General features: G+C 33.7%; 1 protein-coding gene across 7 annotated transcripts in view; it reads left to right on the top strand.

The window, feature by feature from the left end:
- Positions 1 to 22,250, top strand: part of LATS1 (large tumor suppressor kinase 1) — a 31,907-nt gene extending 9,657 nt beyond the window's left edge. For all 7 annotated transcript variants that reach the window (XM_007422088.4, XM_007422087.4, XM_025176123.2 and 4 more), the window contains 6 exons: positions 4,211 to 4,361; positions 5,441 to 6,927; positions 8,859 to 9,441; positions 13,712 to 13,894; positions 14,238 to 14,344; positions 18,077 to 22,250. In XM_007422088.4, coding sequence (XP_007422150.1) covers positions 4,211 to 4,361; positions 5,441 to 6,927; positions 8,859 to 9,441; positions 13,712 to 13,894; positions 14,238 to 14,344; positions 18,077 to 18,583 — 3,018 coding nt within the window. In that variant the 3' untranslated portion in view covers positions 18,584 to 22,250. The remainder of the gene's footprint in view (positions 1 to 4,210; positions 4,362 to 5,440; positions 6,928 to 8,858; positions 9,442 to 13,711; positions 13,895 to 14,237; positions 14,345 to 18,076) is intronic.
- Positions 22,251 to 23,396: the final 1,146 nt, after the last annotated feature.

Raw genomic sequence — 23,396 nt, 5'->3', positions numbered from 1 at the left:
CTGGCAGAACTGCTTTAGCTCTCTCATATTCTTTGGATGTCTCATGTGTATGGCTCCCTTCAGGTCATTCCATAGCATCTCTATTGGGTTGAGGTCTGGGCTCTGACTTGGCCACTCCAAAAGGCGGATTTTGTGTTTCTGAAGCCATTCTGTTGTGGACTTGCTCCGGTGTTTTGGGTCATTGTCCTGTTGCATCACCCAACTTCTACAGAGTTTCAGCTGACGTACAGATATTCTCACATTATCCTGAAGAATTTTTTGATACACTTGGGAATTCATCTTCCCCTCAATGACTGCAAGCTGGCCAGGCCCTGATGCAGCAAAGCAGGCCCAAATCATGATTTTTCCTCCACCATACTTTACGGTTGGGATGATGTTTTCATGATGATATGCAGTGCCCTTTTTACGCCAGATATAGTGCTGCGTGTTCTTTCCAAATAGTTCAATCTTTGTTTCGTCAGTCCACAAAACATTTTGCCAATACCGCTGTGGAGTGTCAATTTGCTCTTTCGCAAACTTCAGGCGTGCAGCAATGTTCTTTGTAGTAAGCAGTGGCTTCCTTCATGGTGTTCTGCCATAGACACCCTGCTTGTTCAATGTTTTATGTACTGTAGACTCATGAACACAGATGTTAGCCAGTTCCAATGATGCCTTCAAATCTTTGGCTGTCACTCGGGGTTGTTTCTTTACCTCATTTATGAGTCTTCATTGTGCTCTTGGGGTCATTTTGACTGGGCGCCCACTTCTTGGTAGAGTAGCCACAGTCCCAAAGTGTCTCCATTTGTAGATCGATTGCCTAACTCTGGACTGGTGAATTTCTAAGGTCTTTGAAATCAATTTGTAACCCTTTCCAGCTTTATGTAAATCAGCAATTCTTGATTGTAGATCCTCTGAAAGCTCTTTTTGGTGAGGCACGGCTCACATAAGCATATTTTTCTTGTGTGGAGCAAACTCAAAAAGTTTGAGTGGTTTTTATCAGTCAACGTGGCTCTAGTCCACACCTCCAAACTCATTCTCTTAACAAGACTCAGGGTATGCTAACACCTGACTCCAATTAGCTTTTTTGAGGTCAATTCAAGGGTTCATATACTTTTTCCACTACCACTATGAGGTTTTTATGGTGGTTCTCAATAAAGACATGAAAGATCAGAATTGTTTTTGTGTTTTTATTTTAGGCACATTATATTTGTCAATACTCTTGACTTAGATGATGGTCAGAACACATTTTATGACAAATTAATGCAGAACACCATGAAATTCCAAAAGGTTCACATACTTTTTTTTGCAACTGTAGTTGAGTTGCTTAGCCTTGTTTCCACATCAGAGGTGTGGCTTTTTGGCCGCAATTCTTCCATGAAGGCCACTTCTGGCCAGACTTCTCTGGACAGTAGATGGGTGTACCTCGGTCCTACTGGTTTCCACCAGTTCTATGCTGATGGCACTGCTGGACACTTTCCAGTGTCAAAGGGAAGTAAGCATGATGTGTCTTCCATCTGCTGCATTAAGTTTCCTTGGCCGACCACTGTGTCTACGGTCCTCAACATTGCCCATTTCTTTGTGCTTCTTCAAAAGAGCTTGAACAGCACATCTTGAAACCCCAACCTGCTTTGAAAGTTTTGCCTGAGAAAGACCTTGCTGATGCAGTATAACTACCTTGTGTCTTGTTGCTGTGCTCAGTCTTGCCATGGTGTATGACCTGGGACATAAAACTGTCTTCCACAACCTCAGCTTAGTAGCAGAGTTTGGCTGTTCCTCACCCAGTTTTAAGCCTCCTACACAGCTGTTTCTGTTTCAGTTAATGACTGTGTTTCAACCTACATATGAAATTGATGATCATTAGCACGTGCTTGGTGTAATTGGTTAATCATACACCTGACTCTAATCCTACAAGATCCCTGACTTTGTGCAAGTGTACAAAGTGTGCAAGTGTAAGAATTGATGCTGTTTTGAAGCCAAAGGGTAGTCACACCAAATATTGATTTATTTGGGTTTTTCTTCTGTTATTATTAATATTAATAAAAATTTTACTAACAATTATATACTGACATGGAAAAAATTAAATAGGGAAATGAAAAACTGGACTTCAAAACATTTTAACATTTTAGGGCGAATTGCAGTGGTACAAATGAAAATCCTTGTACAGCTCAATTTTCTATTTCAATGCCTCCCAGTGGAAATTCCAGAACAGGCTTTAAGACATTGGTTTAAAAAAAAAATAGAAAGTTTCTGCTTTCACGCAAAAAAATTGAGAACAAATAAAAGGATTTTATACAGACCTCAGAAACAGGGAGGCTGGGGCATGCGCAATTTGCTAATATATTATCAAGTGGCACAGTTAGGGCATATGATTCTATTTATTATGGAAGATTTTTCTAAACAATGGATCCAGACTGAAACTATATTAGAGCCCAGATAATTTTACAAATCAAGTAAAATTATCACCCAAAATATTTTTCTAGAATAAAACAAATTGAAAATGTTTTCACTAAAATTATACTTCAAATTTGAAAGAGTAAATACGTGGCTTTGATAAAGGCTTCTCCTTTAACTCCTTTAATAACATGTATAGATCAGGATAATCATTATGGTTTAGCTAAAATGAAATTTTTGAGAGAATACAATGTTTATAGACTAAAAGATTTTTATAGCAATAGGGAACTACTCAATGAAGATCAGATAGAGCAATGAATAGGTGATAAATTACTATGGCTCTTTTGGGCAATAGAAATATTAGAGTTTCAGCAACATGGCCTTACACCAATTTCCAGAATTTAATACTTCACTATTTAGAACAACCAAAAGGAACAATCTCACAAATTTATAGGTTATAATGGCAATTAGAAATAGGAGATCCATCATATGACTTAAAGGAAGCTTGAGATACTGATCTTGGTATTCCTGTACAGGAGATAAATTGGCAGAAATTATGGAAACGGGGGGGATTCACCTCAGTTTCCATGCAAGAACTACAGTGGAAGATTATACATCGCTGGCACTTGATTCCCATTAGATTGGCACATATATATCAAAATTATTCTTCCAAATGTTGGAGAGGTCGTTAAAAAAAAGTCATTTTTTCATTTGTGGTCATGTGATAAAGCTGTACCCTTTTGGTGTAAAATTTTTTGGGAGATAAGTAACATCACTAAACAAAGAATTGAATGCTCCCCAGAGGTAGGCTTATTGCATTTATTTACAGGACCAAACCTCAAACTTAAAAATAAAGAACTTACTATCTATTTAATTTTAGAAGCCATAATAATAATTGTGAAACATTGAAAAACTTTAGATAACAGATGAGATGTGGATTAACAAGGTCTCTTCAATTGCCACGTTAAAAAAAATCACAGATAAAGTTAAAATAATAAGACATCAGAGGCAGGAACTACAATTTTTTCAAATTTGGATGGATTTTATGATTTACCTCAATAGCAATAGACTGTAATATGGTATACTTTACATATATGGTAAGTTTGTACATGTGCAGTACCTGTCTCTTTATTTATATTGTAGTAGTTCTTTCTTTTCTATATCTTTTTTTTCCTTTATATGCATCTTGAATTTATATTAATGTAGTTACCTGATATTGTTTGTTAATCATAGGTTTTCCCCATTGTTTTTATTGAACTATCACAAACATGCTATTGGGTTTTGCTTTTTGGGGTGCAAGATGCGGGTGAAATGCCGGGTCACCTTGGAATTAAAAAAAAATAGTTTGTTTTTTTGTATAATTTGAGATTCATCCTGACATGCTGATGTTGTCTTGTTTCATAATGTCCACATTTCCAGTACTGTTGGTACTCAGACTGTACCAATATTGCATTGTTAGGAATAATTGTAGGTCCTATAGCACTAAGACTTTACATTTTCAATCTAGTATTAAGTACGGGTAGTCCCCAGTTTAAGAACAAGTTCTGTTCCCAAAGTCTGTCCGTAAGTTGAATTTATTTGTAAGCCAAAACAGTATTATTATATAATACTGTATACATAATATTGTGTAATTAACTCAACCATTGTGTATTTAATTTGAATCATTGTGTGTTTAACTCAAATTTTGCTACAGTAGACTCCGTTCTTAACTATGGGTCGTCCTTAAACCAGGCATTCTTAACCTGGAGACTACCTGTACAATGTTTTTGACACTTTTTGTTGTGAATGATTAAATATCTTATTGGGAAATCTTTTTTCTGTATATTCTTCCCATCAATAGGATATGGTTGTGCAAGCGCTAAGACAAACCAATAGCCGCAGCATAGAAGCAGCCATTGAGTTTATAAGTAAAATGAGTTACCAAGATTGTCGCCGAGAACAAATGGCATCAGCGGCATCTAGGCCCCTTACTACTGGCCCCAAGCCACCAGGTATGCACATCCATATATATTCCTGGAAAGGAGAAATGGAATTAGTGTGTTTTCAGAACTGGTGACAGGAAAGAGAAAAATAATTTGAAGTAAGAGATAATGACTGAAAAATAAAAAACAAAATGTTTTTAAAAGTAGCAACTTCATTGGCAAATGTGATAAATTTTAAGAGTTCAATGTCGCAACTATCCTGCAAATTGGTTGTTGGAAACCTATTTCTTAGTTGTGCTATTTATTCTTTAGTCCGGTTGAATTAAAACTATACTTAATCAAAGACCTATAGAAATATATCTTTTTTCTTTTTAGTATTAGTCTTAATATAAAGTATATTGAAGAGGGGGGTACTTCTCTGCTTTGTTCTTTACTCTTTATTTAACCTCTGTTTCTCATCATGTATGTAGAAGAAGTGGAAGGAAGGCAATAAGGTGAGAAGGTTGCCAAAGATTTGAGTGAGCAAACTCCACAGTGAAAGGCCAGTTGCACATATATGTAAACATATAAGTAAGGCCTATTATTTTCTTTTCCTAATAAAAAGAACTGTCTCTGGAAAGGAACCTAGAATAGAAGAAAAAAGAGGCACTTTAATCTACTTCATTATTCAAGCTGTACCAAAAGCATGCTCATTTTACTGAAAGTACTAGTGAATAAAAAAAGAAAACCAATTTGAAAAAGGGCCAATTTGGGACAAAGAATTAGTAGGAAGAAAACAGTCAACAGAATCCTTTTGAAGCTTTTTTATTGCTGAAAACAATAAAAACAGCTCAATTTTACAGTTCTCTGTGTTTATACAGATCATTTAGGAGTGCCATGTGAACTCTGTGTCCAGTGACTTTGCTTTATCGTATGGGCATGCACTTAGATTAATTGTTCTAACAACCAATTAGTCTGCATCCTTTTTTAAATAAATACATATGAAATTTGATTTAAATTGTTTCTCATCTCCTTATTTTTATATCAATTCATCCTGGTGTGTTTATGTGTCAGAAATGCTTAGTTTTAATCTTTATAAAATCAGTATTCCAGTTTTAAAATGAGTAGTAAAAGAAAATCATATCTTTTTCCTTTTAAAAAAAAAAAAGGAGGAGCAGTACAGCAATCAGTTATCCGTAGACAAAGCTGGAAAGGTTCTAAAGAATCTTTGGTTCCCCAGAGACATGGTTCTGCACTGGGAGATGGCCTTACTTTTCATTCAGAAAGCCCTATTTCTCAAGCTGAAGTAGGAAGACCATTATCTGGGTCTGGAATAGCTGCATTTGCTCAAGTTCATCCTGGTAATGGACAAAGAGTGAACCCACCGCCTCCACCTCAAGTAAGAAGTGTTACTCCACCACCACCCCCTCCCAGAGGAACAACTCCACCTCCTCCTTCCTGGGAAGCAAATTCTCAAACAAAACGGTATTCTGGGAACATGGAATATATGATATCTCGCATTTCTCCAGTACCTCCAGGAACATGGCAAGATGGGTATCCTCCCCAGACTATGAATTCATCATCTATGAATTCTTCTGTGCAGGGACAAAGAGGTATTAGTTCAGTTCCTGTTGGTAGACAACCAATAATCATGCAAAGTTCAGTTAACAGCAAATTTAGTTTTTCATCTGGAAGGACTGGAATGCAAAATGGTAATTGTCAAACTGAATATATTGTTCATCAAAATATTGTGCCTGGTAACTCAGCAAATCGCCAACCACCACCTCCTTATCCAATATCTCCAACAAGCCGACAAAGTCCTACACTTTTGCAGATGCAAACAGGAGGTCCTGCGCCCCTTTCATCATATCCTAATGGGAACATTTCTCAATCTATGATGGTGCCAAATAGAAACAGCCATAATATGGAATTATACAACATAAATGTTCCTGGAATTCCAGCAACCTGGTCACAATCATCCTCTGGAAGTGGACATGACATCCCAGTATGGCAATCCAATATTCCTGTAAGGTCAAATTCCTTCAATAACCATGTTGGAAACAGACAAAATCATGCTGCAAATTCACAACCTTCTGCTACAACTGTTACAGCTGTTACTCCAGCTCCTATACAGCAGCCAGTAAAAAGTATGCGTGTATTAAAACCAGAACTGCAAACTGCCTTAGCTCCTACTCACCCTTCATGGATTTCACAACCAATGCAAACTGTTCAGCCCACCTCCTTTTCTGAGGGGCCATGTACAATTATGCCAGTCATATCACCTTCAGCAGAAGGTACGAATTACCAAGGACCACCACCTCCTTATCCAAAGCATTTATTACACCCAAATCTATCTGCCACCCCATATGAAGCTGTAACAAAGCCTGGCAAAGAAGATCAGCCTGGGTTTCCTAAGGAAGAGGACAGTGAAAAGAATGAGAACAGTGAGACAATTGATAGAGAAAAGAAGCAAATAACAACTTCCCCTGTTCCTGTTAGGAAAAACAAGAGAGATGAAGAAAGAAGGGAGTCCCGCATCCAAAGCTATTCTCCTCAAGCCTTTAAATTCTTTATGGAGCAGCATGTGGAAAACATACTGAAATCTCATCAACAGCGACTGCATCGTAAGAAACAACTTGAAAATGAAATGATGAGGGTAATTTTTTTAATTACTTTATTTCAGTTTTGTTTTGCATGGAATGTACTTTAAAATTGTAATATTACCTTTGCAATAGACTTAAGTCAAGGTTTACCAACTTTTATAGTGCAGTCCTATTAAAGTCAGTCAGATTAAATTCTTTATATTGAAATTCTTAAATATTTTTCTGGCTGTGAATTGATTGTAATTAAAGGAAAAGCAGGCTAACAGGAAGCAGTAGTAAATTGGCCATGGAAGAAAAACAGAAATCAACAGATGCATTATGTTAACTTTTTATTTTATTGCTCATGACAGAAATTGCTTATGGGAGTATAGTTGGGGAGATGGATCGCTATATTCAGACATCCACCCAGAACATAAAATGGAAGTACACCAGAAGCTTGCTGCTTCCATAGAACTATGCCAGGAAGATCAAGGATTTAGTACCCAAGCACAGCCATGGGCTGGCACTACCAGAAAGTGCTTTCTGAATCTGATATTTGCAACTATTGTCTGTGCATATAAGTTGTCATTACTAAAATAGAAACCACTATCAACTACCACAGTCAATATAAAATAGTTATAGATAAAGCTTAATGAAATTGGGGATTTGTTGGACCCTGTGATACATATCAGGTAGTTGAATAGAAAAGGTTTTTGCTTGATCTCAGTATAAATAAGGGTGTATTTAGTCTTGTTTAATATAATATAGAATGGCTCTTTTGGTGAATATTTTTAAAAAGCTCTTAACAATTGATTATCCAATAAAAAACAGGCTTCTTCAATTTCTTACTTTTTCCATGTTGGAAAAATAGTGGAATTACCTGTTTTTTGCCTGCATTAAAATAGACATAGACGTTTCAACCTCAGTAATTTTTAGTTTATATATTTGCTGGGTTTGAAGATCTCATGTCATCTTTAGAAGTGCCATTTTAATTACAGTATTTTCAAAGATTCTCTCTGGTAAATTTAATCTGTATGAATAGGAAGCTCACTGATGCCTAAGTCAGTTAAATTTCTTGTTCTTTCTACATGTTCATTCTTAGTCTCTTTCCTTTTCACTTTCACTAACAGCTCATTTAAACTATTAAGGTGTTGGAAGCTTTCCTGACATCTGTAGCCTTCGTTACTGGGTAGGCAAGTAATATTTTGGAGACAAGTATTCTATTTAAAGAATAGCATGGATCCTTTCGTATGGGACTCTGCATGCTTACATGCATTTAAATTAAGCATGCTTTCTTTCACTGTACTTGAATGTATTTATATTAGATTACTAATATTGTGTACCATATTTTATTTTTATGTTCTACAGTAGCACAAGGACAATGATACAATTACACTTTTTTATTTTGTTTATTCTACATTGTTCAAAGTGGCTGGTTTGTTTATTCTATACTCATTATACTGCCAGATACTTATTTAGGCAGATGTTTATTTATAGCACATCTTATTTTAAGATTGTGTTAAATGTAATTAAAAATAAGATTCTTGAAAGAAAGCTAGAAGTTGGAAAGTTATATGGGAAGAAATTATGTTCATTTTTCTGGTAAATAGAAGGTATATGTCAGAGATCTAGCCTAACTGACAATATAAAAGCATTTGTTGGAATTCCAGTCAAATCTTCACTTTCCTTAAAATTTGTGACTTTTAAGAATAATAGAGCTTTCTATTCAGTTTACTTAGTTTCACCAACCAAGTTCCTTGATAAAAAGTTGTCCTTAAATCCTGAGCCTCATTGTGCATGGCTCTTGTGTATGATTCTGTTTATAATGTCTCATTTTAACATTTTGTTGTATATTGTTCTGAAGTGTTTCCATTGTTTCCTAATATGTTGCAAGAAAAAACTGAAATAATAAAAAATGGAAATATTATTCCCTAAGGATCAATATTGTTTACTTCTCTTAAACAATATTTTTTTTTACTATCAATTTTTTACATTTGTTGCACAGGTTGGGTTATCCCAAGAGGCCCAAGATCAAATGAGAAAAATGCTGTGCCAAAAGGAGTCCAACTACATCCGTCTCAAAAGAGCTAAAATGGATAAATCAATGTTTGTTAAAATTAAGACTCTTGGAATTGGGGCATTTGGAGAAGTCTGCTTGGCAAGAAAGGTAGATACAAACGCCTTATATGCAAAAAAAACTCTTCGAAAAAAGGATGTACTACTTCGAAACCAGGTTGCTCATGTTAAAGCTGAACGGGATATCCTTGCAGAGGCTGATAATGAGTGGGTGGTTCGTTTGTACTATTCATTCCAAGATAAGGACAATTTGTACTTTATAATGGACTATATTCCAGGAGGAGATATGATGAGCTTGTTAATTCGAATGGGAGTCTTTCCGGAAAATATGGCCCGGTTCTACATAGCAGAACTGACCTGCGCTGTTGAAAGTGTTCATAAGATGGGCTTCATTCATAGAGACATAAAACCTGATAACATTTTGATTGATCGGGATGGCCATATCAAATTGACAGACTTTGGACTTTGTACTGGCTTTCGGTGGACACACGATTCCAAATACTATCAGAGTGGTAAGGCAAGCAGTTTATCCCAAATTTGTCTTTATGTGTTAGATTATCACACAGAACAACAAAATGTTGATTTGGAATTGTATTTTCTACCAGGTTATTTGGCTGGGTACTGTAACATGCTGTTAAGTAATTATGAAGGCAAATGTAGTCTCCATCATTCATTCTAGAACATAAGAAACTTTGTGAGTGTATTTGGAATTAGAATCTTCCTCAGCCTTCTATGATGCTTTCAGTGAGTTCTTTGACTATTTTTTTTTTCAGATTTGAGTTGACTTGCTTGCTGTTCTCATTCAAAGTCAGACACAATAATTTTATTTTCTTTAAGTAGGGTAATATTTGTATTTTATAATATATGTTTATAATTTTTATATTTTAACCTGGATTTTTGGCACTTAGTAAACCACCTGGGGATTCAACTGATGATTGGCCAACCAAGTTCCTTGCTAAAAAGTTGTCCTTTAATCCTGAGCCTCATTGTGCATGGCTCTTGCATGCTAAAGCATCATCATCATCTTCATAATAAAATCCCTTTTCAAAATATATGGAATACTGCTTTTTAAAAAATTACATCAGAAACCTCCAGTACAAAATAGTAAAGTATACATCTTAACTTCCACAACTATTCAAAACCAACTTTAAAAAGGTTGTAACACTTTCCATTACAAATTTCATAAAAAGGAAATCAAAAGTGAATACACTGAGAATAGGAAGATGGCGTTTGTGTGTATGATATTTAAAAATATAAATGTTATAATTTCTGAAGCTTAGCTATTTGTTTAGCACATTCTTGAATATATTTAATTTCAGTCTTTGGCAAATGTTTAATTTTTTTTTGCCAGAATTACTTAAACTAGTAAAGTTTTCTTCCTTTCCAATCAAAATTAAAGTGTCAATAACTGTATCTTTCTGAAGATATAAAAATTACTCCCGTATTATAAATGATACTACTTCATTTACTTAATTCTTAACTCTGTGTGTGGTACTGAAAAATAAGAAAACATACAGAACTCCCTGTTTCTAAAAGTTGCAAAATCTAGTGGAGAAATTATTTTGTGGAAATTAGGGAATAGAAGGATGGAAAAGGAAATACAGTCACATATTTTGTATTTCAGTGTCTCTTTCTGTTATACAGAACATTAAAATTAAGTATCTCTTAGTCTGGAAGAAAAACAAGGTACTCAAAAATAAGGATGTGACTTCTATAGCTTTTGGGCATTCACTCATGGCTATCAGATGTGGATTGCAGACAACCCAAAAACTAATTTTTGCTGCCATCTAGTTGTTATTTTACCGCCCAGATCTGGTAGCCCTTAGCTTGCTTGGTGTGTAGATCACAGAATTAAAATAATTTGTAAAGCCTAACCAAATCAGTTATTGAGAAATGTGAGCTTCCCAACTTCCAAAAAGTCAAAGTTGGAATTAAGGAAATTATAGTTTTTTAAAAAAGTACATTAAGAGAAAACTTACAGGTTTACATTAGAGACCACTAACAGGAATTTTAAGGATTGCTGGTATCTTTTATTTGGTCAAAATTACAGACACTCTTGCCTAATCACTATTATGTTATAACCATTGGGTTTTACTTTGTTAGGTAGTTCTTTCTTTACCCTTAAAGTAAAAAAAAAAAAAGGTACAAAAGATATTTAATAAACTAAAAATTTATAATATTGCCTGGTGTTGGAGAAAGGCTTTCTGCTTATGGGAAGCTTCTGCTAGGAGGCAATTTCACCACTTTATTCTCACCCTGCTCCCTTTTTTAATTTGCCTTGCTTTAATTGAAAGAGAAGAAAAACATAAACCCATCTCACACGAGTAAGTGTCCCTTCACCCGTTTTACCCTTACAACATAATGAAATTAATAACCAACCCTTTTTAAACATTCACTGGGGTGGCCAATAAATAGGAAAAAGAATCTTTGTTGGATTTGTTTCACTTTAAGATGATAGGAAACTTAATGTTCTTTTAAGTTTCCTATCATTTTAAGTTAGCTATTGATTTGTTAATATTTAATATTGTCTTTCTTCTTGCAAATAACTGCTGTCCATCAACAATACTTTTCAATTGTTTATAAAAACAGCTAGAATAATCCAAGGCATGTTCTAGTGGTAATTGATAGTGTTCTAGATAGTAATGTTCTAGATAGTAATTGAAAAATTTTAGATACTACTTATATAGATTGACTCAAGCAAAGTTTTAACTAAATATGCTGCTATTTTGGAATATTAGGCAATTGAAATGCCACTTATAATAATTCAGGTGGTTTAAAAACCTGATTGGCAATAAAAAGCTCAATAGTTGGTAAATAGCTGGTTTCCATGATTTACCAGTTATTTTCAGATGGGAATTGTCCCAATCATTTGAGTAAAGGTCAACATCATACTTCCATCCCAACATCTTCCATATATGCCTTGCAATCTTTAATGCCTAAAATACAGTAGAGTTTTTGCTAAAAATAGAGCCAATCACCTGCCATGATATCAGAGGGGTCTCATAATAATTTTCTAATTGTGCCCATTTTTTTTTTTTGCTTGATCATTGGCATTTCATAAAGGAATTGAGGTCAGAATATATACTAAATAATGAAACTGAAAATCAGAAAGTTTACTCCCCCATCATATGATAGACCTGATTTAAATAAAATCTAGAGGTTTGACCTTCCCATAAGAAAAATCTTGATATCATCAGTCTACTTCAAATAACTTAGTTGTCACAGTAATACTTCTAATTAGACACATCAATCTTGAAGTAATATTCGTTTTTACAGTACGTAATTTTCCTCATAAGGTCAGTGAAATTTTTAATCAGCTATTTATATCAGTTTGGATCTCAAATTTTAAAAGTTGATACATTTACACCCACAAAAGAAGAAAATTTCCTTGGAATAATTATTCCCAAATGCTTAAAATAATGCAAACAGTTGAAACCCCAATTATTATAAATTTTCTTAGAAATATTAGACCCTATAGGAAGTAAATGTAGTTACTCCAATTAATTAAAAAATCTGGTACATTATTAAATAGTAATAAATAGTAAGTTATTAAATAGTACATTATCAATAAATTTTGGTACAGAAAATAATTTTCAATAAGAAAATAATTTTCAATAATACCATTAGCACATAGTTTATATTCAGCTCCAGCCACTCTTATACCCCAAATTTCCTCTTTTTATCTAATAAAGCAGATCAGTGGTTGTAACACAAATTTGCATTGCAATTTCTGTAAATGTAATTTTCTGAGAAGATGACTGCTTTTGTATGAAGTGTATAAGATTGCATAGTCAATCAGTTTTTTAAAAAAAAGAAATTAGTAATTTCTATTATATCTAACTATTTCCCATGTTATTGGAATGAGATGAGGCAGAAAAAATAAGTTAAAGCTTGGGTTCTAGCAAACCTCTCAAATTAAAGAGAATGAAAGTCAATAGCTAAGGTGAGAAACATGTTTATGTTACAGTACTGTAAACAGCCTTGCTGCAAATTAATGCCAACCTAAGTTGTAGACAGTTATATTGTGTGAAAGGAAACCAGCAATAAATGGCTTCCTTATAGCTATTGCTATGAATACAGTAGACTTCTTCAGAAATTACACTAATGGAAAGAGTTGAAATATTTATATATCCCTATTTCCTCATTTATCAGTTGTGTAATAAGTTAGAATAAGTTAACTCTGAATTGGGCTTCTCCCCTCAATGTTATTTTTAAATTTAAAAGTTACTAACAATTTATTTGCAAAGCTTATAATTCTGCCATGTCAGTAATTGAGCACATGGTTGCATAGATAAACAATAGATTGTAACATGTTGACTTACTGAGAGGCTGCATGCTTATAACATGACATTTTATTCAAGAGTTCTTCTAATGCATTATATTCTTCTTAAGCAGCTCCCAATAACTGTTTATCAAAGTAAAAATCCTCATAAATCCCTACTCATTTTAATAGAGTTTAAGAATGAGTTCCATTCCCAAGGTCTGTTTTTAAGTCGAATTTGTATGTGAGCCAGAACAGTTTTATTGCATATAAGTAGTATTGTGTAATGAACTCAAACCATTGTATATTTAACTCAAATCATTATTTATGTAACTCAGATTTTGCTACGGTAGGCTCTGTTCTTAACTTTGGGTTATCTGTAAACAGGGTATTCTTAACCTGGGGATTACCTGTAATTAGATTTTTTTTTAAAAACTCATACTTTTTTAATAGATGCTGTGACACTTGATTGATGACCATAGTTTAAACATAATATTAGTATTTGGGCTTTTGCATGTTAGGTGATCATCCCCGTCAGGACAGTATGGATTTCAGTAGTGAATGGGGAGATCCAGCAAGCTGTAGATGTGGAGATAGACTAAAGCCACTTGAACGTAGAGCAGCACGTCAACATCAGCGCTGTCTAGCACATTCACTTGTTGGGACACCAAATTACATTGCACCAGAAGTATTATTACGAACAGGTAAAACTTTCCATTTTTCCTATAACTTGGGATGCTAAACTGATGATTAGTTTTTGAAAATTATTCCTTAAAACACTTAGTTATTCTAACTACAAGGAAGTTCTACTGTGCTGTAAGACTGCTACCATCAAGCACAGTAATATAAATTATAAAAACATTCATTTGTAAGAAGCACAACATAATATATCAATATGTAAGAAATGCATTTATGAGAGTTGTAAAGAAAGTCAGATATGCTAGATGTCTAAGAAATATTGCAGTGGCATAATAGCTAGAGCATTCCTAGAAAGAAATTTAGAATTATTTTTGGTCTATGTAAATACTGAATTTTCTTTTGCTTCAGGATATACACAGCTGTGTGATTGGTGGAGTGTTGGAGTGATTCTTTTTGAAATGCTAGTAGGTCAACCTCCCTTCCTAGCACAAACACCATTGGAAACGCAAATGAAGGTATTTGGGAAAAAAATGATATCAGTTGCCTCTGTGTATAAATAATGTGTAGAAGCCAGATAAGCTTTGCTCTGCATTTAACTTGGAACGGTATATATATAACATGCTTTCCTATATTTTAATAAGTTTATATGTAATTTTAGTTGTAACTAGAAAGTGTACTTAGTTTGATATTATTTCTTCCCAAAATTTTAATATAGTGGACCATCAACCTACTTTGTTTTCATTCTTGTCATAGAAGTGTGAGATTCATCCTAATCAAAGAGAGGAAGCAATATGCTTTCACTGTAAGACCTCCTAGTAGACAACACTAATTGTTACCTTGCTTAATCTGTGGGGCGTATTTTTATTGATTTCTTCATGTATTTAGCCACTCTTTTGAAGTAGGAGTCACAGTTAAGAAGAATGTATTAATGGTTTGTTCTAGTCTTTCTTTTTTTTTAATAGTAATTTTATTAAAAATTACAACTGCAAAGATAAAAATGAATACAAACTAAAAAGAAAAAGAAAAAATAGAAGGTGCAGAAAAGAAAAAATAGAAAAATAGAAAAGAAAGTAAAAATAAAAATAAAGAAAAAATAAAAGTGAAGAAAGCAAAAGGAAATATATAAAGAAATTACTTCCCCCTTCATCACAAGTATAAACAATTACAGTAATTTATCACCTTCTCTTAAAATATAACAAATTATCTCTTCTTCCCATATCCCATCTCTTATCTATAAACAAACCCGTAAAGCCTAATCATTTCAGTCCTGATTACCAAAAGTCAATTAAGGATTACTAGAGATAAAAACATATCTATTTTAACCTTGATCAGATAAACCAACTTTATATTCCTTCCTTTTACTTCCAACAATCTTGATTTTTAGTCCCTTCAAGTAATGTCCAAAAACTTGATTTCTTTTTTTTCTTTGTCCCTTCTCACAAAATTCTTCAGTTTTAACAAGCCTCTTTTGTAAATCTAATATAGGAAAATAATCCAGGTCACTCTCTTGGTTTGTAATTTGTATACCCTTTTTAATTATTAAGACATCAGTCAGTTTCTTTTGTATGTCCAGTGTAGCATCTTTTTCCATATAATTCTTGTAGTCTGTCATTTTTAAATCCACTTTCAGATCAGTCTCAGTCTCAGGTAAAATTTGTTCCTCTTCCATCTTTTAAGCACAGTCTATCTATAGAGGCAGACACTCTTAAAATTAACTTCTGGGTCCATTATTTAAAAATATCCTTCAATATGTCCCATGTTAAAATATTTTGCTTCATTCTATATTAGTAAGTCAAATTTAAGTGTTCTTTAATTGTAATATTTAGTTCCTTCCGGTTCTCTCTAGTGTTCAACCTTCAAAGTCTCATCCTGTCGTGTTTGTTTTTTTAAAGGATTCAAAACAAAACCATTTTCCCATGGGAAGGATTCTTATAATTAATTCCAAAATCTTATTTCAAATCCATCTGGACCCTTAGTCCATTTGTAACTTTCCAAATGTTCTAACCACCCTTTTGCTGTTTATTCCCCCCCCCAAATTTTTTTTAAGTCCTTATACTTGTATTTAATGCTTCTTTCAGTAAGGATTGAAAGAAACTCACCCAATGTTTTCAGGCTTGTCGATTCAAAGGCTCCTAATAGCTAAAAAGCAGTTAACAAGTAATTTCCAAAAGTGATTAAAAAAAGAAGTATGGGAACCCAATATCCTTAAAGGCACCAGCCATGGTTTGAGCAAGATGGCTGTCCCTTCTCTCCCAGAGCTCTAAACCTTCTGGAGACTGCTGTCTTGTGGTCTCCTCGTGAGGAGCAGCTGTATGGAGCACTTCTGAGTGATCTCAAGTCCTCTCCTGGTCCACAGAGGAATTACAAAGAGATGATCTATTCACTGGCTCTTCATTCAACTGTGGTCTTCAGCTCCACTTTTAGCAGAGCCGTTTTCAGTTCACCATTTCTTCTCCAGAAGTCATTTTCCTCCAGTCCTTCAATGAAAGCCCAAATTAGGATTTTAAAACACACTGAAGATAGAACAGAAAGATTTGATGTGTAGTAATACAGTATAATGAATTTATATTGTATGCATTACACTAAAATTGAAGTTCCGTGTATCTTTGTATTATATTACATTAAATTATGAAACAATTCAAACTTGCATATAAAACCAACACACTTTGCCAAATGTTTTTAAATAGCATTATATGCCTCTAGAAATGCTTTTCCTTTTCACTAGTCTGTGCATCTTGTTGTTAACTTCAGTGTATTTTTGATAAACCTTATCTTTCATTCCAGCCAAGATCTTTTTAGTTTCTCTCTTACTCAAACAGTCCCTCATTTTAATGCTTAGACATCCACATTCAAGTTTTTTATCCACAGTTTCGGAAATTAAAGATGTGTGTTAAGGAGTGAAAGGAAGGACAGAGCTACCATGTTGTAGAGTAGCCAAAAATAATAAAAAAATGTTTATCAAAATTCTTCTGGGTTATGTTAGTGATTTGGGTTGTTGTTTCTCAGCTGCTTATATTTTAACTTTTATAATGTTTGTTATTGTTTTTATTTTATTTTAATTCTGTTCGCCGCCCAGAGTCACTTGTTGAGATGGGCAGCCATATAAATTGGATAAATAAATAAATAGATCTCCATTTGTATCCGGAGATGAAAGGGAGATAACCTGCATTAACTCCTCCCTGAAGAATCACCATTTTATTTATTTACTTGTTATCAGTAGGGCATCTAAATAAATTTGTGAACCTCTTATATGTTAAGGTGAGCTTCATGTTCTTTGTTACTTTTCTGACTATCCTAAAAGTGGAATGATGGTCCCAATAATAGGTGTAGGCATGGTTCTCAAGCCTTTATGTACAACCTTTTTATATCGACCTTTTTAATACCTCAAAAGATAAATCCAACTTTGCTGCCAGCTGTGCTTACTGAGGCTTAATGCCTAAATATAGAAGAAGTTGCTGGAATGTTGCCATCATTCCCCTTTTTCATTGGTCAAGTAGCAGTAGTGAAATGGTGGGCAATTCAAAGATTTGCTGATGCTTCCCAACTTCTGTGTATCAAAGTGGCAGCAGTAAGCCTAAAGAACTAGAACACTTTATTAGCTCTGTCCTTACTTCAACCACTTTAAAGAGTAGGAATAGGAGAATGCTGTCTCAAGCCTGCTGAGAAAATTCCTACTTTCCTCAGTTGCTTGCTAGAAAATCAAGGAAAGGGTATCAGGAGGAAAACAAAAAAAAAGCAACATTATTTTGATGTCTAGAGTTACTCTCAAGCAGATCCTCAAAGGTGGTAAACTAATCCTGCTGTTCTGTGAAAACATGTACACAGAACCAAGAGGAAGAGGTCTCCTGTCTGTAAAAGGCAAAATGCTAACTTTGGTCTTGCCTTCCACTAGGCATTAATCCAGGGTCATCTGCAGGAGGGGTCAAAAAAGCCAAGATGGCAACTGTGCAGTCAAAGGCCCACCCCTTTTTTATGTGCATCACAAACATACAAAAGGCACAGGGCCATCTCAACTTTTTGACTCCCCCTGCAAATTGCCCGTGTTAGTCTTCTGCTATGCTGCAAGTCTTTTTGTTTTATTTCAAGCTCCTTCCCTACACATGTCAGCAGTGGTTCAAAAATATTTGCTTTCAGTTTTTTGAATGTATTAGTTCCTGGAAAAAAATAATTGATCTTTTTGGTGTGTGCATGTGTATTGAATTTAAAATTTTAATGTTGTGTTATCTGTACTTTGTTTTTAAATAAAGGTTATCAATTGGAAAACATCACTGCACATCCCACTGCAAGCAAAACTAACTCCAGAGGCATCAGACCTTATTATTAAGCTCTGTCGAGGACCAGATGATCGCTTAGGCAAGAATGGTGCAGATGAAATAAAAGCACATCCATTTTTTAAATCTATTGATTTTTCAAGTGATCTACGGCAGCAACCTGCTTCTTATATTCCTAAAATTACACATCCCACAGATACATCAAATTTTGATCCAATTGACCCAGATAAATTATGGAGTGAAGATAAAGAAGGGAATGTAAATGACACACTTAATGGGTGGTATAAAAATGGTAAACATCCTGAGCATGCTTTTTATGAATTCACATTTCGAAGGTTTTTTGATGACAATGGGTATCCATATAGCTATCCAAAGCCTATTGAATATGAATACACTAATCCTCATAGATTAGAATCACAGTCAGATGAAGATGATGAGAGGATCAGTAGAGAAGTCCAAAACCGTGATCTAGTTTACATTTAATAGAGAAGATAAACAATTTTTTTGAACTTCTCAAATCTATTCTGTGAAAAAAATATCTGAGATGGTGTTGGAAAGCTGATTCTGTACCTATCTGGGTTGGGTAATGTTAATTGTTCCCATTTTTTTCCATGTAATTCTTCTCATAACAAAACAAGTCCTTTTTCATCATTAATTTATTCCATTATTGTTAGTGATTAATATAGAAAATAGTAATATTAGGAAAAATAAATTATAAATTTGAGCTTTTTGTAAATAGAAAATAGTGATTTCTTTTAGGAAATGAGATGGCTATTTTTATATAAACCACAACCATTACTTTTTTCCAGAATTTTGTAATGGTTGCCTGTCTTGCATTAGCTAATCCTTGGTAAACTCACAGACACTTTGTCTAGTTGGGCATATTATGAAGTACCATATATATAAAGCAAAGAAGGATAAGGTCATTAGTTCTTATGAGGTCTGGCTGTAGAACACAGCTGCAATCTAAAATTCGTGAAATGACTAACCATTGAAAATAGTGTCTCTGTCTTCATTAAATATAAATAAGATTGCACTTTCCGACTATCTGTATTCTGACAATAAATGAATCAGCGTGTTGGATTATAATTGTTTTCAATTTTGCATAACAAATTGTAATTGATGGTTCCATGCAGCAACTCAAAATAGGTAGTAGAAATGAAAATAATGGTTTATCACAAAATTAATGTTAAAGGCTTGATTTTAGTTTTTGTGGTTCTCATCCTGCAAATTTTGACAAAACAAGATTAACAATATTTGGATCCCCATGATATCTAACTGCAAAATCTCTTTTAATAACTTTATTGCATACTGTCCAGCACTCCCAAATTACTAGTTTAGAATAAATCCAGCCTATGTTTAACAGGGGTTATTTATAATTTACATCATTTTTCTATTCTGAATCAGTGCCCTGAAATTTTTTTTAAAAGCTGCAATTTATGCATCTTTTGCTATTGTAGGCTTTTTTCCTCTACTGGCAATACAAAATATTCTTTTTTGTTTACAGATATATAGCATAGCACTGTGTAAATATTTCAAGCTATCCCTTGAACTCCTGTGTTAGTATTCTTACACCTAAAGAATCTCCAAGCTCCACATTCTGCGCTTCCTAATGTCATATTTTAAAATATGTGTATTCTCTGTTTTTTTTAAATGTTTAGAAAATCTCTTTTTCCAGCCAGTTATTTATTGTTTATTATATTTATGTTGAATGTTTCATTGAAAAGAAGAGTGGTTTACAAGTAACTACTCAGTAACATTCTATCCAGCCTGTTTTTCAGGCAAAACACATTTAATTTCAGCAATAGAAGAACTTGTGCCTTTGTAGCAGTGTCAGTTACTTTGCTTTTCTTTTGAGCAGATTATTGAAACATAAGTACAGTTTAGACAAATGGAAAATGTGTGTCTTCAAAAAAAATCTGTTTTCCAAAATGTCTACTATATCAATTCTGATTCACACTTCAGCACTGTATTTCTTACACGTAGTGAGCATAGTAAACAGGTTATGCACCTTTTCTCAATCAGTATGCTCTGTGCCCTCCTATTCATACACTGTTCATACACTGTTCTGCAGACAATCACATAATCTTGCTCCAAGCTACCACCAAAACATAGGTTCTATGTATGGAGCTAGAATGCAGACAATGCAGTGTACAGTTATAATTTTTAAGATTTGTTTGTTTTGTAAAATAAGTCTTATTTTAAAGAGGATTGTCCTCGGTTTAATATTTAGGATTTCCAGTTAAACTGGCAAATTTTTATTATTATATTTGTCTTGCAATGAAATATAATATATTCCTGGTTAAAGCCAGATAAATCTAATCTGCTATTGGGAAACTGCTTTGTAAATTTGAAAACAGAATTTTCATTGATTAAGTTATTGAATACAATCAAAAGTTAAGCATATACTATACTGAAATTGATAGGTTTTTAAGTACACAGATAAACATCAGACACATTAATTTTCATTGGAAATTGAGGAAAGTTGATTTTTCTGGATATGTATGTATCTGTTTTCAGCTAAGAAGTGATAGTGTAATATTCGTATAAGTATATTTTACATTAATTTTTTTTAATTAAGCTTGTTAATATTTGTATGCTGAGAAATACATGTGCTATAATTCTACTAGTTTGTAACATATAAAAATACTGCCTCTGCAGGCCATCCCAAAGAGATGAAAGTTACTCAGTTTTGGTGGAGGAGAGTGTTAAATTAGGACAGCTAAAATTCATACCTTGAAAAACTTCATGTAATAATACGTTGGTGTGAATTTAATGTATTGCAAGCCTTTTTTAGAATGATTCTTTTTCACTGAATGAAAACACTAGTGTATTCTAACATACCTGTAAATTGTCTTGGAAAACAAAACATTCTCTATGACCAATCGCGACTATTATTCTTGCCTATGACAATTCATTTTGTGCATTTCTAGGATTTCTCACATGCAGGATTTTTTACACTTCATTTTAAAGTAATCTCTAGTATCAATCCAGGGTATATTGTAGTGTGTGTTGTTGCATTTATCTTTGTATATATTTCAATTCTTCTGGGGTTTTTCGCATTTAAGATTTGCAGCATGTTCAAATTCATTTTTGCAATGGAATTGAACAAAATACAAATAATAGCTCCACATTTGGGTTTTGAATAAACTTATTTTCAATTAAACATAAAACAATGCTTTGCTCTTCTAATATATACATATGCACTGTATTTATAAAATGTTGTATTATATTATTGTCCTGTAAATATTGGTATACTGTTCTCTTACATTCCACCCTAGGGCAGGCCCTTTTACTGGAGCTTTTCTACCATATTTGTAGCAGAAACTGTAGAATGTATGATTAAAGCTAATTTGAAACTTTAAAGCAAATCTGCATTTCCAGTGTACAAAGCTGTGATGAAAAATATGTTCTTGGGACTTTGTTGATACATCTAGAAAACGTAGTGTGAGTGAAGTAATAGATGCTGCTTTTATCCCAAAGTACTATTAAATTCTCTCTGCAAGTATGTCTGTTTTTTGAAATGAGACACTTGTTGCAACGTAATATTTGAATCTAATAGTAAATGGAGTGCCTTCCTCTGAAAGGTGCTGTTCAAAATTAGCTTTTATATTGCATTTTTATATATGCTTTTTATATTACAAATACTCTGCTGATAAATATAATTTTTATTTTTAGAAAAGCAGTGCTTTGGCATACTATATACATGCATCAACTCTGCATATTTTTGCTTGTAATAACTGATAGATTAAATTTCTGGAGTGTTGTACAGGTACATTTACATTTTGAAATAAGTTTTCTTTAGTGTACCATATGTTAGGATAATAAAATTTAAGTTCAGTGACTAAGTTGACAGATATAATTTATAATGTTAAAAAATGTGAGAGTTTGATCTTCTGTGATGAGTGGGAATACAAAATTCATATTTACTTCATGGTATGCTACTTTTTCATTATTGCCTGACCCAGTCATATTTTCTAATTACATTAAGAGAAAATTTACAAGGTGGTATAAACAACTTGGTAATCTAAGAAAGACACTATAGTGTAGCAAGTTGGATGTAATTTTAATGGAATTTGCATTCAAATCTTGTTTTAGTTGGCAGTTTTATTATCACATTTTCAAAAAACAGTACAGTACTGCTGTTACGATAGAGCAGGGTTTCTCAACTGAGGTTCTGCAGAACCCTGGTTGAGAAACCCTGACTGTAGATCATGCACATGGATTTGAGCATATGTAGAGATTAAACTTGTATCATTTTAGAGCTGAGTAGACTTGATAGAAGTCTGCCCCCTATCTTCAGCATACTTGTAAAATGTCATGGTTGCTACTCAGTTACTTTTCAACTACTTAATTGTAATCAGCAATGTAATAATTTTCTGCCTGTTGTGTTTGGTTTTTTTTTTAGGATATTGATCCTAATTTCATTTTCTTTATATTGCCTCATGACTTCTTATTGTGTATCTGCTTCTAGGTGGGCTTACAATCTCAAAGTAGCAGTTTCTTTACCTGCTCAGGTTCCGCAAATAAATTAGCCTGGGACATTTCTCTAAGAACAGGAGCAGCACTCCCACAAAAAGTCATTTGTTTATTTTGCAGTCTTCTCACTCTTTACTACTGCTGGCCATGATTGGGCATAGTAGGATGGCTGATGCTTTTTTTCATATCATAATGGGTCTCCATCTCCTGTTTTTATGGGTCTTGAAATTGCTTTAGTTTGTATTTTCAGTGTAACAGATTGTTACAAATGTAATAGGTTCAAGTAACTCTTTTTGTGTCATACAGGTCAGACACTCCACTATTAAAATGTTGAATGTTCTTAAGTTTGGAACAAGAAAACAAAGGGAGAAAACAAATTCTAGGCAACTCTTCCAATTATTAGCCATGGATCTACCTAATGTTGGTTAACCATCTATGGTGGTATCAGTCATCACTTCCTTTTATTTTGATATTCTTAGTGTTCCTTAGAGAAGGTCATGTTGAGTTGGAGCAGCATTTCACAAATGTTATTGTTTAGCTTTGGGGCTTTTTATAATTATTTTATTTAGCAAACTTAGCAATTTTTTTTATTTAGCAAATTTTATATAGACAGAGGTTACAAATAATTGATAGTGCCATTCATTAATGATCTACCATCATAAGCTCTTCAGTGTTGGTTACAGCACTTCATGGGTGCAGATTTGGTTTAGGTATTTCTGATTCAAGTTGCAACTACTTTCTCCTCAGAACTGAAACTAAAAATGGAGGGGTTTTGGTGTTTTGGAACACAGCTGCTTGACCACAGGCAAATAGAAAT

The sequence above is a fragment of the Python bivittatus genome, unplaced genomic scaffold (genome assembly GCF_059951505.1).
Source record: "Python bivittatus isolate LINGU-HERP-01145 unplaced genomic scaffold, Pbiv_v1 ctg000020_np1212, whole genome shotgun sequence".
NCBI classification, from domain to species: domain Eukaryota; kingdom Metazoa; phylum Chordata; class Lepidosauria; order Squamata; family Pythonidae; genus Python; species Python bivittatus.
The sequence above is the reverse complement of the archived record's forward strand: the minus strand, read 5'-3'. Positions and strand labels throughout refer to the sequence as shown.